The sequence below is a fragment of the Nomascus leucogenys genome, chromosome 11 (genome assembly GCF_006542625.1).
Source record: "Nomascus leucogenys isolate Asia chromosome 11, Asia_NLE_v1, whole genome shotgun sequence".
In the NCBI taxonomy this organism is placed as follows: Eukaryota; Metazoa; Chordata; class Mammalia; order Primates; family Hylobatidae; genus Nomascus; species Nomascus leucogenys.
This window is the reverse complement of record NC_044391.1, coordinates 43,063,331-43,083,366: the sequence shown is the minus strand read 5'-3', so window position 1 is coordinate 43,083,366 and position 20,036 is coordinate 43,063,331. Positions and strand designations below refer to the sequence as shown.

The window sequence follows — 20,036 nt, the reverse complement described above, 5'->3', positions numbered from 1 at the left end:
AGACTCCAGGTGAGGAAACTGAGTTATAAGGAGGGAATGATTTTCCCAAATTTGTAACAGCTAGTGGCGGAGCTGGGATTTGAAACCAGGCAGTCTAGCATTCGGGTTTGTGCTTCACTGTGTAGCTTCTCATCAGCTAATACGCCATTGAAAGTTATGTCATTTTGTTATCTGATCATTCTGTGTGGGCTTCATAATATGTTAGTTATTAAGCCTGTCATATAGGTATTTTCTTTGAAAGAAGACATCTCAAAATAACTAAGTATATTTACAGTGGTAGATAAACTGTATCCAAGGTCATGCCTTGTTTAGTAATATGGCAAAGGAGGGGACTTTGTTCTTTTTCTTCAGGAAATAACAGGTATTCCCTAAAACTTGCTTCACTTAAAAAACAGCTTCATAATAAAAATTTGCAAATATTTCCATAAACTACATTCACTGAAAATAAAATTACCATGAAAAAATTATAGAAACTAAAATGTAACTATAACTATACCTTAGGGGTCAATTTAGACAAGCACATTCTGACTTTTTCTGGTAATATCCATTATAACTACAGTAGAAACTGCTAAATATTTTTAAATCTACTACTCGGGGCTACCTAGCAAAATGTAAATGATTAACTTTCTTCCCACACCCATTGTTTTGTTGAGTTTGGGTTTCAAATAAAAATTCTAAAGTAAACATTGCCTTATATATTTAACAAAAAAGTATATTCCAACAAGAAATAAGTGTATTTATTTCACATTAGTTTTTAAACTCTTATCATATTGACCACAATGGAAAGAATACCAGAAGCTTCCTAGCTACATCACATCTTGCCCACCAGCTTAGCGGTCCTTAACTCCAAGTTTTCAAGAGAAAATACTCTGAGGTGAGGTTGTAAAGCCAAAAAGTAGTAGGAAAAGTCTCAATGTTTTAGGCAGTATACATTATTGTAATTGTTTGTCATCCAAAATGTATAAAAATTACCCTCCAGGAGGAGAGTAAAGGTCATTTCAAGCTCTTGCTTCTTTGTTCACAGTAAAACTAAAAGTTATTTTATGAAGAGTAGAGATGTTTTCTTTCACATTGACTTCAAGACTAAAGAGTAATTCCCACCACATGCTTCTCTTTCTAAATATCACATCTGAGATCTGCAAGGTTTGCCTTAATTTTGCTCCACTTCTCTTTCATTGCGTAATACAGCTTTTCATAACACCATTGCCATTGTTCAGTGTAGTACATATTTATATTTATCCTGGGTGTGCCTCTTTCAAAGATTTTAAAAAATCCGTGGCCACCTAAACCATATACACTTCACGTTTTAATACTTTTCAAAGCTGAAGTCCCTTCTAGACAATTTTATTTTTACACACTTCGGATTACCTTCATGTAAATTTTAGAGAGCCATTCAACAGTATTTGGTTTTGGTTTTTGGTGAGCACCAGCACTTCAGATTTTAAAGTACTATACTTTTATATTAGAGTAGAATAGTGCTCAGTTCCGGTGCCCTTCCTGGTCACGTCTTTGACAATAGCAGGTAGTGGAATAGTTGTCTTCAGAGAACCGTCTATAAATATTTTTTTCCCAGGGACCAATAGTTCATGGTCAGAGCTCATCATTCTATCCCTATGGACGAAATATTTTTCTAAGTACACAGCCTTGTAATTTTTTCCTCTGCCATTACACTTGCAGCAGTTTACCCTCATCAGTATGTTATTTCATTACTTGAACTACCAGTCAGTCCACCTAGCCTCAAGTAGTTATTAAATGCCACTTTGTACAAGTCACCATGGAAGGCAATCTACACAGAAGCTGTAAGATGATGCCACACCCCCACCAAGCTTATGACAGTAGGATCTTATCTTATATTTGTTCAGTAAACAGGACAAATGTGTGAAAAGTTAAAGAAAAAAACCTTTTACCTAAGGGATTAAATTGTTTAGAAAAAAAATTAACTGACAGGTACTATAACAGAATTCATATTAATGGTTGTGAAAAAGACAGACTTGAATTGAAAATGGCAGGAACCTCTGTAATTGAGATTTCACTCTACATGTTTTTTAGTTATTTATAAAAGCATGAAAGAAAACTAGTTCCAGTAGCAAAGAATATGATAGACTATCACACATTTAAAAAAATAATACTTGAATTCTGTTATAAAGAAAAAATTTTATGACTCTTTGTTAAGTGAAGAAGATTACAGTAGAGGATTAAAATATAATGTCATTTTTGTCAAAGAGAAACATGTATGCAAATCTAGACAAAGAAAAAATAGTGGCAATATTAAATATAATAGTAATTATACCTGAGAGATGAGATTACAGGTCATTTTATAACAACAGGCTGTACATTTCGGCTGACAGCACCTGAGTTTCATTGAAGAGTTCTTATAAAACAAAGAACTATTTGATCCTCATGAATTCTTTTTTTTAATACTTTAAGTTCTGGGATACATGTACACAATGTGCAGGTTTGTTACACAGGTATACATGTGCCATGGTGGTTTGCTGCACCCATCAACCCATCATCTACATTGGGTATTTCTCCTAATGCTATCTGTCCTGTAGCCCCCCACTCCCCGACAGGCCTTGGTGTGTGATGTTCCCTTCCCTGTGTCCATGTGTTCTCATTGTTTAACTCCTACTTTTGAGTGAGAACATGCAGTGTTTGGTTTTCTGTTCCTGTGTTAGTTTGCTGAGAATGTTGGTTTCCAGCTTCATCCATGTCCCTGCAAAGGACATGAACTCATTCTTCTTTATGGCTGCATAGTATTCCATGGTGTGTATGTGCCACATTTTCTTTATCCAGTCTATCATTGATGGGCATTTGGGTTGGTTCCAAGTCTTTGCTATTGTGAACAGTGCTGCAATAAACATACGTGTACATGTGTCTTTATAGAAGAATGACTTATAATCCTTTAGGTATATACCCAGTAATGGTATTGCCAGGTCAAACGGTATTTCTGGTTCTAGATCCTTGAGGAATTGCCACACTGTCTTCCACAAAGGTTGAACTAATTTGCACTCCCACCAACAGTGTAAAAGCATTCCTATTTCTCCACATCCCCTCTAGCATCTGTTGTTTCCTGACTTTTTAATGATCGCCATTCTAACTGGCATGAGGTGGTATGTCATTATAGTTTTGATTTGCATTTTTCTAATGACCAGTGATGAGCTTTTTTTCATGTTTCTTGGCCACATAAATGTCTCTTTTTGAGAAGTGTCTGTTCATGTCTTTTGCCCACTTTTTGATGGGGTTGTTTTTTTCTTGTAAATTTGTTTAAGTTCCTTGTAGATTCTGGATATTAGCCCTTTGTCAGAGGGATAGATTGCAAAACTTTTCTCCTATTCTGTAGGTTGCCTGTTCACCCTGATGATAGTTTCTTTTGCTGTGGAGACACATTTTAGTTTAATTAGATCCCATTTGTCAATTTTGGCTTTTGTTGCAATTCCTTTTGGTGTCTTATTCATGAAGTCTTTGCCCATGCCTATGTCCTCAATGGTATTGCCTGGGATTTCTTCTAGGGGTATTATGGTTTTAGGTCTTACCTTTAAGTCTTTAATCCATCTTAATTTTTCTATAAGGTGTAAGGAAGAGGTCCAGTTTCAGTTTTCTGCATATGGCAAGCCAGTTTTCCCAACACCATTTATTAAATAGGGAATCCTTTCCCCATTGCTTGTTTTTGTCAGGTTTGTCAAAGATCAGATGGTTGTAGATGTGTGGCATTATTTCTGAGGCCTCTGTTCTGTTCCATTGGTCTATACATCTGTTATGGTACCAGTACTATACTGTTTTGGTTACTGTAGCCTTGTAGTGTAGTTTGAAGTCAGGTAGCGTGATGCCTCCAGCTTTGTTCTTTTTGCTTAGGACTGTATTGGCTATACGTGCTCTTTTTTGGTTCCATATGAACTTTAAAGTAGTTTGTTCTAATTCTGTGAAGAAAGTCAGTGGTAGCTTGATGGGGATAGCATTGAATCTATAAATTACTTTGGGCAGTATGGCCATTTTCACGATATTGATTCTTCCTATCCAGATCCTCATGAATTCTTTATGTTAAAATGCTTGACTGGGGCCAGAGAATGCTGGTGGCTTCTCCACTGACTAGCCAATTCATTTGAAGGTCAAAATCAAACAATAAAAATCTGTGTCTGCTATATTGTTTGGCACTGCCATTCTCAATGAATTATACCCATGATTTCTTAGCTCTTTTTCCTCTGATATTGAACCCTCCATCCCTCTTTTGGGACATTATCTAATTATTAATTTATACTTGATTTGTGATTTTTTTCTTTGTCAAGCAAGTTTTACATGGTGTTCCTATTCCTCATATTATAAGCCTTTCATCTGGGGACACTATTGAGATGCTTTTCTTTTATATAACTCTTAACTATATTTCATCAGTTCTGTGACAAGCATACTTTTGTTTCAAAATCTCTGCGATTGAAATACATTATGCAATCAATGAAATCATAATTATTTGGCAGCATTTTTTATTGTTACACAAAATAATGGTGTGTCTGATAATCAATGATGTCTTATGCCTGGGTAAATACAGTATATAAATTGCTATTTGCTTCAGTCAGAATAATAAAATAGGCAGATGAACCTAACATAGCTAAACAATAGTAAATAAAAGAAATTCCTGAATTAAGGTATTTTTCACTTTTCACTGTGACTTAATTTTGAATCAATATTTCATTGGCCAGGGCAAATTTGCTGTGAAGATAATGAGAGCTAAAACACTGTGAATGCAAGAAAAGAACAGTAACTAACTGTCCTAAAATAATCTTGTCCAAAGTGTCATTATTCATTAGTACACTATTCAAAGTTTATTATTCAGTGAGCTGAATCTGAAGGGAGTATGACTAGTTAACCTAGTTAATACTCTACCTGAATGAGAATTCACCCCTTTCATCTAACAGCCTATATTATTCACTAGTAAAACGTTTTTTATGATAGCTTCTTCAGAACTAACCTTAAATGCAGCTTCTAAGCCATTGCAGTTAAAGAAAGCTTCACAAATAATTGTCCCAAGCCTTCTGTCAAATTCCAGAGTTTTGGACTTAAATGCCACATAATCACTTTCAAATTCCTGTAAAATTCAAAGTGAAATATTAGTGTATTGGAAATAATCCAACAGTGAAAATAGCAATCACACAAGCATGACCTTACTTTAGCTCTCTCTCGCTCGCTGCCTCTGAGTGAATTTATTTTTCATAGCAGGATTCCAGGGAAGATCAAGAAAGAGCTGTATCTGACTGACTGTGCAAGTGCCACCTTACAGAATCACTGAAAGCTTAGCACTGTTCCCCAAAGCTTTCCTGATTCTTTTCAGTGGCTCAGGCCTCAACAGCAATGCTTTGGCTCACATGTTCACACAGAAGCCTCAGTCCCTCCTCCTTCTCCCAATTCATTTTGATTATAAATGAAAAAGTGAAGTTTTTCAGAAAAGAAAAAAGAACCTATCCTCATTATAACTTTAGTCCATCTATAAGTTTAAATAGGGTTTTTGTTTGTTTTTTCATGCAGTTGAAAATCTACATGGAAACACTATTTCCTCAGGTGAGAACAGAAATCCACAGGTAAGAAAACATCATTAGTGATACAGAGGAAACAAATACTCTTACATTTTCCCAGTCTCTTATTAGCATGCAGTTAACATCCCTCAGTTTCCTCCTAATACATAACTATCCACTCCCATAGTTAGAATGAAACAGTGAAAGAATAACTATCATCTTAATAGCATCAGAGTTGAGTCTCCAGTAAAGAAGTCCCAAGATTTCAGAAACATTTCGGTGCTTTACAGTCAAAAGGCCTCTGAAGTACACACCACAGATTTCCCATAATGAAGGCCTTTGACACCTCTGTAAACTGAGCCTCCATCTATTAACAATAATAACAACAGTAATAGAATAAATGACAGCTAGCTCGTGAGTAATTCTGTTCTAAATATTTCACATGATTAACTCACCTCTTACAACATCTCACATAGGTTATATTTTTTTCTGCATTATAGGTGACAAAAACTCAGAGAAGTTAAACGATTCACCTAAAATCACACCACTGGTAAATGTCAGGGTTGGAATTTAAAGCCAGGCAACCTGGCTCCTGATCCCAGATGCTATGTTTCTTTGAAGGAATATACCTGCTAGAGTCTGAATGTTTTACGTCCTTGCAAAATTTTATTTTGAAATCCTAACCCTCAATACGATGGTATCAAGAAGTGGTGCTTTCAGGGGTGACTAGGTAATAAGTGTGGAACCTTCATGAATGGGATCAGTGCCCATATAAAAGAGGCCTGAGAGAGACTCCTCCATCCTTCCACCAAGTAAGGACATGGCTAGAAAGTGCCATCTGTGAACCAGGATGTAGCCCTCCCCAGACACTGAACCTGCGGGAGCCTTGCTCTTGGACTTCTCAGCCTCTGAAACTCTGAAAAATAAATTTCTGTCATTTATAAGCTACCCGGTTTATTGTATTTTGTTATAGCAACCTAAACAGAGGGCACCTTATGCTGAATTTCACACAAGCTGAAAAGCAGTGTAACAGCAAAGTTCTAGGACACTATGTGTCATACACCACAATGTTATATTTAACATCAAGAGGAAGTTTCTACTTCTGAATTAGAGCCAAGCAATCTCTTCATTCAAGGCTCATTGGCTAATAAAGTAAACACAACTTCCCAACAAGTTTTAACAAGCCTAACATCCCTCTTCTTAGTATGGTAACAGAGAACACACAGCTTAAGGTCACCAAACATTAACTGAACATTTAGAAATAAACATCTCAGGGAGAGAAAAATATGCTAGTCTCTCTCCCTGATATCTCTCCATCACCTCCCTCCCTCCTCACTCACTCATTCCTGAAAACAAATTTAGAACTGCACGTGGGACCTCTCCCTTGGAAAGTCCCATAAAAAATTCATACCTAATTTGTTCAAGTACAAATCTGAACTCGTTATCTTCTCTACAAAGCTGCTCTTCTTTTTATACACCCTACTAGAAACTTGGGCAACCTCCTTGACTTCTCTGCCAAGTGCTCTTCTAACTATCTCTGGAGTCTCTTTACTATCCTCCTTCTCTCCAGGATGCCCTTGGTCCAGGTCACCATTATTGCTCATCTGGATATCTGTTAACCACTTTCTAACTACTCTTTGCCTCTAGTCCTATCTCTGATTCATCCTCCAACGGCAGACTAAATAATCTTTTTTAAAATAGAAATCTTACCATGTCACTTTCTTATTTAGAATCCTTTAACTCACAATCTTAATTCAGAATTGTCGGTTTCTTAGGATAACGTTCAAAGGTCTTAGCATTATCTATTGCATAAGACCCTATGTGGTCTGGATGCCACTTATTGCTCCTAACTGTTCTGCCGCCTCTCCCAATTTCATGCTGTCGGATCCAGCCATGGAGCCTTATCGCATTCTGTCTCTCGCCTTCACCCACTTCTCACCTGCTTCATTTCTATTTGTTACAGATCTCAGTTTACTATTTCACCTCCTCTGGAAAGGGACCCCATGTAAATGTTCTCAGAGTACTCTGTACTCTTCATACCCCAGCACCAGGCACCCATGTGATAACTGCCTATCTACATTCTCCCTTGGATTTTAATCCCTGAGTGTAACTGCTGGGTTTATTTATTTATTTTTTTTTTTTCACAATTACAGTAACAATATTTAATGGAATTCCCAGGACATAGCTGTTTCTCAATAAATATACATTACAGAAGAAATGATGTGCTAGCATTATTCAGAAAACATTATAAAAATGTTGCTGTATTCTGAAAACTGCACAATTGCCTTTATTAGCATCATGAGAAGCTACTGAAGGGTTGTAATTAGAGAAAAGCCATGGTTTGACTTAGTATCTAAAAGGCACTCAGGCTGCCGTGTGGAGAATAAACAAAGCCAAGATGGGGAAGAGGGAGCAGTTTGGAGGCAAGTGCAATAATCCAAGTCACAGAAAAGACCTGGAAATACTTTCAAGGTGTATCTGAAAGAACTGGTTGGTTGTTGTGAGAAAATGAGCAAGATTACAGATGACTCAAAGGTTTCTCACTAAGTAGCCCATTGTATGTGCCATTTAATGAGTTGGAGAGACAGGCAAGAGTAGGTTTGGGGAGGGATAGGCAGGGGTTTAGATCTGAATGTGATTTTGAGATGTGTATGAAATATCTCAGTGGAGACGTTGGGTAGGCAGTTGTGTTTGGCACATGTTACTGTGGGTACACAGAAGCCAAGAGTTGAGCCCTGAGAACCTCCACCTAGATTTCAGAGAATGTATGGAAACACCTGGATGTCTAGGCAGAAGTCAGCTGCAGGAGCACAGCTCTCATGGAGAAGCTCTACTAGGGCAGTGTGGGGTTGCAAAAGGGAGATATGGGGTTGGAGCCCCCACACAGAGTCCCCACTGGGGTACTGCCTAGTGGAGCTGTGAGAAGAAGGTCACTGCCCTCCAGACCCCAGAATGGTAGATCCACTGATAGCTGGTAGATCCATACACCTAGAAAAGCTTCAGGCACTCAACACCAGCCGGTGAAAGCAGTTATGGGGGCTATACCCTGCAGAGCCACAGGGGTGGAGCTGCCTAAGGCCTTGGAAGCCCACCTCTTACATCAGCATGCCCTAATGTGAGACAAGGAGTCAAAGGAGATTATTTTGGAGGTTTAAGATGTAATGACTGCCTTAATGGGTTTCAGACTTGCACGGGGCCTGTAGCCCCTTTGTTTTGGCCAATTTCTCCCATTTGGAAGGGAAACATTTACCCAATACCTGTACCTTCATTGTATCTTGGATAACTAACTTGTTTTTGATTCTACAGGGGATGATGGAGGGTGAATTTCCTCTTTGTTGTTCTCATGACAGTGAGTTTTCATGAGATCTGATGGTTTAAAAGTATGTGGCACTTCCCTCCTTGCTCTCTCTCTGAACACTATGTGAAGAAGGTCCTTGCTTCCCTTTCATCTTCCATCATGATTGTAAGTTTCCTGAGGCCTCCCAGTTATGCTTTCTGTTAAGTCTGTGGAACTGTGAGTCAATTAAACCTTTTTTCTTCATAAATTACCCAGTCTCAGGTAGTTCTTTGTAGCAATGTGAAAATGGACTAATACACTACTTTAAAATTTTTTTCAAGTAATTCCAAAATCTCTATTATCTTGGTATTGGCATCTACTGATTGTCTTTTTTTCACTAAGTTGAGATCTTCCTGGTTCTTGGTATACTAACTGACATTCTACTGAAATTTCATATTGTTAAAAGACTCTGACTCTTATTTAAACCTTTTGTTTTCGCTGACTTTCTCTGATGCTGTTCCAGCCTCATTACAATCAAGTAGAGACAGAAGTCCAGGTTCTCCACTCGGCATCTATTCATCCCCAAGGGTGGGCGGGGCTACTTGTTACAGCTGGGCTGGGACTTTCAGTTCCCCATGTGGTCTCTACTGACGCCACAAGTGCAGGTGGCCTTGTTACCACTTGGCCTCAGGGTGATAGTCCGGACTCTCCATCAGGTTTGCTCCAACATCAGGCTGGGTGAAGAAGGAAATCCAGGATTCCCACATGGTCTCCAGATACCACAGAGAATGAAGTTCATTCCTGGCCAGGAGGGATGAAAATCATGGCTCCCTATGTGGTCATCTCTGACATCACCCCAGCAAGGGTGGGAGTTGGAGCATTTTCAGACAGACAGGGTGTAAGTCTAGGCTCCCTACTCAGCTTTTCCTGGCAAGGGGAGGGGTGGGGCACAGTTTCTTCTGTGGTGTTTGGCTAGAGTGGAGAGATGATGGTTTACAAATCTTCTTTTGTGCTAAGCTCTCTCCTTCTTGAGCCTTTGGCTAGGGAGAGATCAGGCTTTTACTGGGCTTCTTTCTGGTCTGTGCCCACTGGCATTTCCTGGTTGCCAGTGTCTTCAGCTCCAAGTCTGGATTACTTCAGGCAACAGGAAAATCCAGGGAACTCACCATCATGTTGTTGTTTCTTGAGTCCCAATATCCTTAGCCACTCTGCCTTTTTCTTTTCACCTTTCAGAGTCTTCTTACGTCTGTTTTATATGCAATGGCCAGTGGTTTTTTTTGTTTTGTTTTCCTCAGATACTGTTATTTTATTACAGAAATAAGTAGTAACACACATAGACACATTTCTCTTCCTGCTTGCCCAGAAAACCACTACCCCAAAGTAAGTTTCAATCTTTCCCATGTATGTTTTTACACTTTTGTTATAAACATCATAATATAGACACATAAGTGTGCATTAAACACTTTGTGTTTACATTTCCTTGAAATACACTTAAGAATTCTTTCTTAATTGCTTACAGCACAAAGACCAGGTCTTCATGAGTAAGCTGAAATAGAGCATTGACACTGATATTAGGCTAATTTATGCCCACAAAATGCTTTGGCCTAAAATATTTTGAGAAGCAAGGAGAACATCTGTCTTACTTCAAAAGAGCTGTTTATAAGCACAATCTCGCACTTACTTGCTTGATAGGGTCTTGGCTTAAGCCCCAGAAAGGATCAAACACATCATCCATACCCTCTATCAGAGTTTACACCTTTCAAGAGAGTCTTGAGTCAGTATTAAGATCTTCTGGGATCCAGATCTTGGCTTCCTTTTATCTCCTCTCCCCTACAACCCCAAGAACACTCCCTTAAACCAACTTGGTGCTTCCTTTCTCGGCTTCCTGCAATAGACATTTTCAAGGGCTGTTTGTGGCCGCCGTGCTTGCTGAGGCCTTTCAGGCAGGCAAGGAAGACACATCCTTGGAATATGTATCAATCCTGTACTAGATGAATCACTGTCCTTCTTGGGTAATTAACTTCCTGCCAAGCAGCTGTTTGGTCTCCTCAAGGGATAATACCATGGTGGAGCCTCAGAGTTAATCTCCATCGCTGGCAGGTAGGATACTCAGCAGCAACAAGATCTAGAGGAATCTCGGTGACAGGTGAGCCATGCTACCGTATAATGGCCAGTGTTTTAGTTGCACTTAGTAGGAGCAATAGGGAAAAGTACATCTCCCTCTTTCCAGAAGCAGAAGTTTCTAATTAAAATTTTAAACAATGATATCTACTAAATGACATTTTAAAATAAATAAGATAAACTTTAGTATATAAATCTGATGGAATGCACAGTTGTTTTAAGATGAGCAATGCTATTGTAGTGATACAGGACGACTGCCAAAATATAGTAAGTGATAAAAGCAAGGTATAAACGCTATTAATGCAAAAGCAGAAAACAAAGGAATAAATATATGTATATGCCAGTGCATGCACCAAATATCTCTGGAACATCATATAAGAAATTTTTAATAGAGATGCCTTTGGGGAAGAAAAATGGAAGACTAGGGAAAAGGCCATAGGGTGAGAAGAAAGGGACTAAGTTTTTACAAATGTTACCTTTCCAAAAGAATTACTAACGAAGGTTGCTAAATAATTCATTTAATCTTGAATAATATGCAGGCAAAACATGAAAATGCTGTGTATGACTAATAAAGATGAAATCTGTATAATTAAAATGAGAAAACAATACATAAAGTAATAGCAAAAGAATAGTTCAGTGAGTGAGAGCACAACAATAGACTCATTCTAGGAATCAGAATACGACCTAGTACAGATGAACTAAATAACTACTTTTAAAATGTATTTTAGATTCTGATATCATTGTGAACAAGGCACCTGAATAAAACTTCCCACTGAAAATCAGCAGAAAAACAGACACAGCAACCTGGATCACTCCATCTCAGGGCACAGGTCCTCAGGTGAGTTCCCCCAGATGAACTTATTCCTTTCATTTCAATGAGGATGCAACAAGCAAGATAAATACTAACAGGGTGGTGCAGTGAAAAGAATGCAGGAGCTGGGCATGGTGGCTCATGCCTGTAATCCCAGTACTTTTGGAGGCCGAGGCAGGTGGATCACTTGAGGCCAGGAGTTTAAGACTGGCCTGGCCAACATGGTGAAAAACCCCATCTCTATTAAAAATACAAAAGTTAGTTGGGCATGGTGGCACACTTCTGTAATCCCAGCTACTCGGGAGGCTAAGGCAGGAGAATCACTTGAACCTGGGAGGCAGAGGTTGCAGTGAGCTGAGATCATGCCACTGCACTCCAACCTGGGTGACAGAGTGAAACTGTCTCAAAAAAAAAAAAAAAAAAAAAAAAAAAAAAACAGCCCAGTGCAGTAGCTCACGCCTGTAATCTCCTCAGCACTTTGGGAGGCCAAGGCGGGTGGATCAACTGAGGTCGGGAGTTTGAGACCAACCTGGCCAACATGGCGAAACCCCGTCTCTACTAAAAGTACAAAAAAATTACCTGGGCGTGGTGGTGTGCACCTGTAATCCCAGCTACTCGGGAGGCTGAGGCAGAAGAATCACTTGAAGCCAGGAGGAGGAGGTTGCGGTGAGCTGAGATCACACCATTGCACCCCAGCCTGGGCGACACAGTGAGCCTCTGTCTAAAAAAAAAAAAAAAAAAAAAGGAAGGAAGGAAGGGAGGGAGGGAGGGAGGGAAAATAAAAGTATGCAGGGCTTGTGGTTGAGAATTCTGGATTCAAACTTCCATTCCACCAACTGGAAACTATAATGTCAGGTAATTTAGTGAAACTGTCACTTGCCTGGGGGACCACTCTCCGGGTTACAGTGAAAATTAAGCAGGTATATAATGTGGGAAAGCTCTGGCACAATGCCTGGCACCCAGTACTTGGTCCGTAAATATTAACTGACTCTGAATAACAGAGACTAAGTGGAGCCAAGGGGTTACCCTCAACAAGAATAGCTACCATCTTTGCTTAGGTATCTGAGGGATTTCATCAAGAAACACCATAGAAAGACAGCAAAATTACTGAGTCTAATATTGCTGGACTAACTGTTCAACATCAATAATGAAGAAAGCAAGTCTCTTGCCATAATTGTCTAGATTTGAAACAGTCCCCTAAGAAGATGTCAAAGAAAACACCTAAAGTAACATTCAATAACTGAGAAACCCAAAACCATTTTTATGGGTACACCTGATAAAATCCCCACATTCTGTAAATGGACCACAGCAGCAAACCTTTCGGTACACCAGTAAAGGCTCAAAGCCTGATTAATAGGCTTGAGATTGATGAGAAGAGAAATAAACAACAGTATTTCAAAAAGCAAATTACCAGTGATCATTTCTTTAGTTTACTGGAACATATTTAAACCATATATATACCAAAGGGCAGAATGGCTGACCCTGACACACTTCCCTGTTATATAAGGACAAGTTTGTAGTCAGAGGGGTTGGGGCAGGAGCAGGAACAGGGGGGTGAATGCAATGGAAGGGGAAGGGCAGAGGTTGGGCATGTATTCATATGTACATACAAATATATGCATGCACTAGGTTGGAAGTCATTTGTTAAAATAATGTCTCAAAAACTACCAACTGATTTCATCATGAAGTCAAAGTACAAGAAACTCAGCTAAAAAGCACCAAAATGAACAGCTTATTAAGCAAAAATATATGATAAATGCAATATTTTAAAGTAATAATGATAGCCAAAACACATTTTTTAAAAAGCAAAGGTCGTTTTCAACATAAGTATGCTGATTAAGTTAACTTTTAGTTAATTCATGTTTTAATTTTAGGGAATGACCAAAGTCAAGGAGCTTCTAGATTCTAAGGCAAGAATCAGACAGGAGGATGAAGGGAACTTCAGGGGAAGGTTATGATGTCTTCAACCAGACCGAAGATCAGAGGTAAACCCTGCACACCTTATCTGCAAAATAGAATGGGCTTCCAAAATACAAATACCAAGCAGATATATACCTCAAGAGTAAATGAACTTTCTACTCCTACATGTTTGTGACTATGAACGCTTTAGGCAGAGACAGGAGTAAAATCAGGACCTTTGGCATGGCCAAGGTAGTGACGTCAATTAAACCTGGCCACATTCTCTTAATTCTGGCACTCTGAAAACTTGCCAGTTTTTGTAATTGTAACAAAATCAAGACTCTCTTGCAATTCAAATGTCCCCAGGGATCTTGTGCAGGCTCAGTCTCACACTCCTCCTCCACTAGCTCATTCAGCGGCACTAACCTAGAGGCTCTCTTAAGAATCCCATTCTGTACATACTTATTGAATGCCTTCCAAGTGCCAGGCATCTTACAAGGCTTTGGGGATGAGCTCACTCAAATTATTCATCACCATGATCCTATGTTCCTCATACTTTTTTACAAACTGTAGGGCCCTGGTTTAGCAAAGAGTCACCTATTATAGCAGTGTCCTTCTACCATTAACTCCACTTTCCAAAACTGACTACAATTCAGAGGGCTTAAGTTTGCTAACTACATCCTTATAAAGCTAACATACTGCCCTCGTACATTTCAAAGAATCAATTGTTTGGCCAAATATAAACAATAGTGAATAAACTCACATTACATATACAATAATAAGAACAAGAGCTAAATCTTCATTCTTTTGGACTTGGGCTTCGCTGTTCTTGGCAAACTACTAAAATGAAGCTATTTTTATCCTAGAACTGCAGGGATGCTCACAGGTAGCTCCCTGGCTACTAACATGCTGGAACTGACAGAGCACAGAAGCAGCTCAAATCAGAAAGGTTCCCCCTTTCCTGTGGTTGGAAATATGAAATTATAATCAGCTCTCAAGAAAAACAAAAATTATAAGAAACAACCAACATGTTAATGATACACGTAATGAATGGGGTGAAACCAAGTGTTCAGGTGAATCAAAAACAATTTCCAGTGATTCAAGAAAAGGCTAAAATAAAGCACGAGTTACATGGACATCAGATCAAAACGAATTCGTGTGTAAAGTTTCTGTTTAGCATACACAAACAAGATACAAATCCAGACTGAGGTCTGCAGTTTTATCAGCCGTCATTCTGAACTGAAAATGCAAAAGCTTAAGTTCTGATCCCTGATCTACTAACTAAGTAGCTACAAGACTTCAGGCAAGTCATTTAACCTCCTTTGGTCCTAGAGATGTTGGAATGGATGGTCCCTATTATTACTGTGACCTATCTTCCTTTTCAGCTATAAAATTATAGGATCCCATGAAACGAAAATGCAAAGGTACAACATTACCATGTTATTGCAATCAGATGGGTCATAAGTGCTCTGTTTAAAAAGTTTATACAGTTCCATAAATTCTTCACTCATCTCGTGGACTCGTCCATTTAAAATTGCTCCTTTGGTACCACCAAATTCCAGTCTTTCCAGCTTTTCAAATTCCAAAGTGGTGACAAATATATCCTTTGTAAAAAACACAGTAAAGACCTTTCCACTACATTGAGCAGCAAAATATTTTAAAGTTTCAAATCAAGAACATTTTCAAATGTTCAAAATCAATGAGTCAATGACAGAAAATGACAGAAAATAAATATTTTCATGACAGAAAATAAGTATCATTAAATTAAAGTCATTGCTAATTTTTAAAATTACTCTCCCATTTTCATGTTTATTAAAAATTAACTCTCACTGGCCAGGCACAGGGCTCACGCTTGTAATCCCAGCACTTTGGGAGGTCAAGGCAGGAGGATCGCTTGTGCCCAGGAGTTTGAAACCAACCTGGGCAACAAGGAAAGACCCTGTCTCTATGAAACATGAAAAAGTTAACTAGGCATGGTGGCATGCACCTGTAGTCCCAGCTACTTGAGAAGCTGAGGCGGGAGGATCACTTGATCCAGGAGGTGAAGGCTGCAGTGAGCTGTGTTCACACCACTGCACTTCAGCCTGGGTGACAGAATGAGACCCTGTCTCCAAAAAAAAGAAAACAAAAACTATCTCGCAGTAGAAGCAACCTCTAATTCACCATAACTAGACATATAACTCCCCCAATTTTATATCCTCCTAAACGTAAGTCAGATCCCCAGGTAATATCCAAAACTCCTGTTTTCATCACCCCATACTTGGCAGTGAGTCTGCTTTATTGAAAGCGAGCCCAGGAAACTGTTAAGGAAGGGATATGTAAGCTGCCCTTCATTAGGTATTTCACATTCAGAGACAGAAGAGGCATTCAGGCTCATTTAAGTGATTATGAGAATTCTCAAGACAAAAAGCTCTAATTTTGAATGGAATAAAACAAACTTTATACCAATGACAATGCCCAAAATTCTTAGAGCTTTACAAAGAAAATAAGGCAGTGTCATCAATTTAGACTTAAAAAAAAAAAAAAAAGCCAATAGACACCATACAAATGTAAGAATGTGTAGGTTGTATGTGTTTAATTTTTGGTTTTAAGGTATTTGAAAACTTTTACACAGAGCACATACTTTTCCACGTTTTATTTTTACCAATGGTTTTAATATTTTTGTAGTATAGCATATATTCATATACTAAAAAATAGTATGATAATTTAAATTATCCAATGGGTTTTAGGGTATGAAATACCAACTTTAAGCATTAAATATATAAAAGGAAAAGTGGATTTATTTACAGAGGATTAGCTTACTGCCTCCTGATGTACAACTCTCTTCCAGATTAGTAAATTCTAAGAGTCACTGATATATAAAGAGATTTACTTATACTCAATGTAATAATGGAATCAAAAATGAACTTTTAAAAAATCCAAATTAAAGATTTAAAAAATGTCCTTGTATCATCATAGCATTGGCCTGCTGAGCTCCTTACGAGAATCACTGACAAAGGAGACCTCCACCCATGATATAAAGTAAACTGTTCCATGAATCACATGAAAAGCTACTGGCTTTTTGCTCCCACCTTCAACATGAATAAATAAAATCAAAAAAGGAATACCTCTATTTTTATTAAACGATCAAGAAACTTGTCAAATCTGCAAAACACCAGATGAGACTGGAAATCCCATGGTCTCAGCTTTCTTCCCATTAAATAGCTTGCCAATTTTTTTCTATGGTTGAAAAAGGAGTTTTTGAAAGTCTTTAAGATGTTAACAGCCACCTGCACCTTTTCCAGTGACTCTTCTATTTCTCCCTTCAAAAGGTCCTCAGGAGAAAGGTAAGCTATTGCCTAGGATTTAATGAAAGGGAACAATGATCAAAACTATGTTTAATGGTTTTTCCCTGTAACTGTCTCTGTTCCAAAGAATCATTTTTAAATGCCAGTATCTAAAGTTGGGCCAGCAATGCTGAAAGAAAGAAGGCACAAATTCTAGAAATTCAGCTACTTGGGCTTCAATGACATACTTGTATAAGTTAGAATTATATACAGGAGACCCTACTATTTCTGGATTTTTACATTCTAGCAAATGACTAAATTGTTGCTAAGCCTCATTATATGACAACTGCCATGTAATTTGCATGAGTGTGCCTGCCAGCAAATATTCTGAACAATCATTTTCTCATATAAAGTATACATAAGCCAGACAAGGAAATCTATCAGAACATGAATTTTTAAAGTATGCTCACTTTACCTGGTAGTTCAGGGCCACTTGCAAAGAGAAAGAGCTGATTAGGAGTGTGTAACAGTGGAAATTCTTTCAAGTTAGCAAACTTCTCTTCTGGCTCAAGTAACATTACAGGACATACAATCTAGCTGACATGTGCCACATGAACTAGCTTTGAATAGAAGAAAAGAAAGGAAGAGAAGAGAAGGATAAAAGAACAAGAAAAGACTAGAAGATCCATGTGGCACTGGTCAAATTCTCATGGGACCAACCAACACTCCCAACTTCTCTCTTCATATTTGGTATAAACATTCAGAATTCCCCTCTTCAAGGACCAATAACCTCTGCATTCTGAAGGTTCTTTTGTATGCTATCTCTTCCTGATGCATCTTAACCTCATATAAATTATAGGTTTAATTTGTGTGCCTTCAATTTTGTGGTTGCTTAGAAAGTTGTTCAAGATGTCAATGGATAATGTAATGAAAGCCCTGAGTTCAAAATAACAGAGGGAAGCACCTCTTCCCTAAATGTAGGCACATGACCTTTCATTTCCCGTTAATGAAAACAGTTTTACATGCAATATAGGCTCTGTGCCATGAATTTGTAAGGCAATAAGAAAATCATTCATTTAGTGTCTAAAATCCATACTGATTAGACTCCTTCCCAATCTATGCTTTTATTTCCCAGTCAGGTTAGATAGAAAATTAACCTCCACATGAGGGCTGCTATAATAGCAGGTCATTCAGGACAGTGAAGAGAACCACCAGGAATCCCTTAGCAATGTGAATTTTAAAAGAGTTTACACTTTGGCATGGCATATGGTGCATTCCATATACCTTTATCTCTATGTATTCTTTATAGTAAATGTGTCTTTTTAGGATGCTGAAAAATCTATGGCAAACAACTCCATCTTTTGCTTGAGTGGCCCTTTCTGCTTTAGCAGCCCCCTCTTACCTAATTACTTGTATTCAAAGTAACATCCCTAGGACAAGCCATGCTTAATGTTTATTCCTGTGCTTCCTGGCTGGCCCTCACATAGATGAGACAATCATAGACAAGGAACCTCCTGTTCATACAGCCCACTGTTGAGTAAGGCCTCCTAAGACAGTACTTAATGTCCTAAATGAAAACACCCAGTCTGTCTCCTTGCATAGTGAGGCAGAGTGTGTGAAGGAAAAAGCATGACCTGATGCAGGGGCTGGCTGTGACTCTACTAGGGGCCATGAACTACTTTTGTGATACTAGTTAAGCTGTCTCAGAGGATCTAGTTCCTTAGCTGCAAAATGAGGGAAATGCATTAGGTGAACCTCAAAATCCCTTTTAGCTCATAAACTCTAAATTCTTTTCTCCCTCTCACAGTACCCACTCTGGAGCATGCCTAACCACACCACCTCTATCATCTCATACTTAATGGTACCAGCACAAACAAGCTAAAAGCCACTAGATTTAGGATGAACTAGTCCCACTTCAGAGGTCTTACAAACTAAAATACTGCTAACCAACTTATTTATCAATAAGCCAATGATCAATTAACCAATTTACCAATGATATTGTTAGTTTGAGGCTCATCTCCCTGCTGCTGCTTCTCTATTCTTTCGCATGTTTTTATGGACTGTTATTTTAGCTCAGTCCTGACAGCTCTACTCCACACTCGACTACTCAGACTTAAACTCTTCCTCACCTAGGATCTTGTAGGTGACAATGTCTACAATAGATACACCAAGCCACGGAATAGACAAGGTAGTGGTTAGAGTGGTAATGACACACAAGGACCATGGAGTAGAGTCAGGTTACCAGAGAAGAAAGGCAAGGCATTAAGACCCCATTACCAAAGCCTGTGCTAGCATGCAAGGTGAACAGGTGATGCCTTTTATGTGTCTGGCCTAAATAATGATGTTAATGGTCACTGCTAGAAAACAAGAGAAAAGAAATACATTTGCTTTTAAAGTAACAAAGGGTTTCTGACTCTGACTGCCATTCCAGTCATAGGGTCAAGCATATAATGAAACTGGGTAAAGTAGATCAGAAACGACAGTGAACAGTGAAGGTCATGGTCATCTAGACAGCACCTGTTTCACCTAAAGGGGCATTTGAAGCTATAGTCATTGGCTGCGCCTATGGGGATGGTGCAAGCACTGTAGCAAGATCTCTGAGTTTTCAGTGGAGGCTGAAATGCTGGCATTTAAATGAGATCTATCCAATTTAAGTATTAACAACAATTTTACATTAAAAAATATCATACAAAATAAAAACACTGCATTGATCTTTGGGCCAAATGAGCTGATAGCATATCAGCTTATGACCTCTAATATGTAACATAGGAAGCGTTTCAATTTTCATGAAAACTTGATCAATAAATTCATGAAAGCAAAGAACATGTAGGTGACAAGAGGAAATACAATTATAGAAAATATAAAATATGTAATCACACATATCATGTAAGGTACAAATTTAAAAACGTTACCACTAGATACCCAATAAATGACCCCAAATTTTTTTAAAGATGGCAATGATCCAAGTTGACAGGTCATAGTGAAAGCTTTTACACATTGATAATAACAATGTAACTGATATAACCTTTTAGAAAATAACTTGTAAGTATTAAATATTGCTCAAGAGCCATGAAAAGATTGCACCCTTTGACCAACATCAGGAATTTATAGTAAGCCAATTATTCCAGTCAAAGAGGGGATCTTTGTATAGTTTTTTTCTG

The 20,036-nt window shown here is 38.4% G+C and overlaps 1 protein-coding gene across 1 annotated transcript in view; it reads right to left on the bottom strand.

The window, feature by feature from the left end:
• Positions 1–20,036, bottom strand: part of DNAH11 (dynein axonemal heavy chain 11) — a 363,940-nt gene that overhangs the window by 320,172 nt on the left and 23,732 nt on the right. Inside the window, exons 7-9 of the mRNA XM_030822211.1 lie at positions 16,717–16,947; positions 15,046–15,213; positions 4,961–5,077 (exon numbers count right to left, since the gene is read on the bottom strand). Coding sequence (XP_030678071.1) covers positions 4,961–5,077; positions 15,046–15,213; positions 16,717–16,947 — 516 coding nt within the window. The remainder of the gene's footprint in view (positions 1–4,960; positions 5,078–15,045; positions 15,214–16,716; positions 16,948–20,036) is intronic.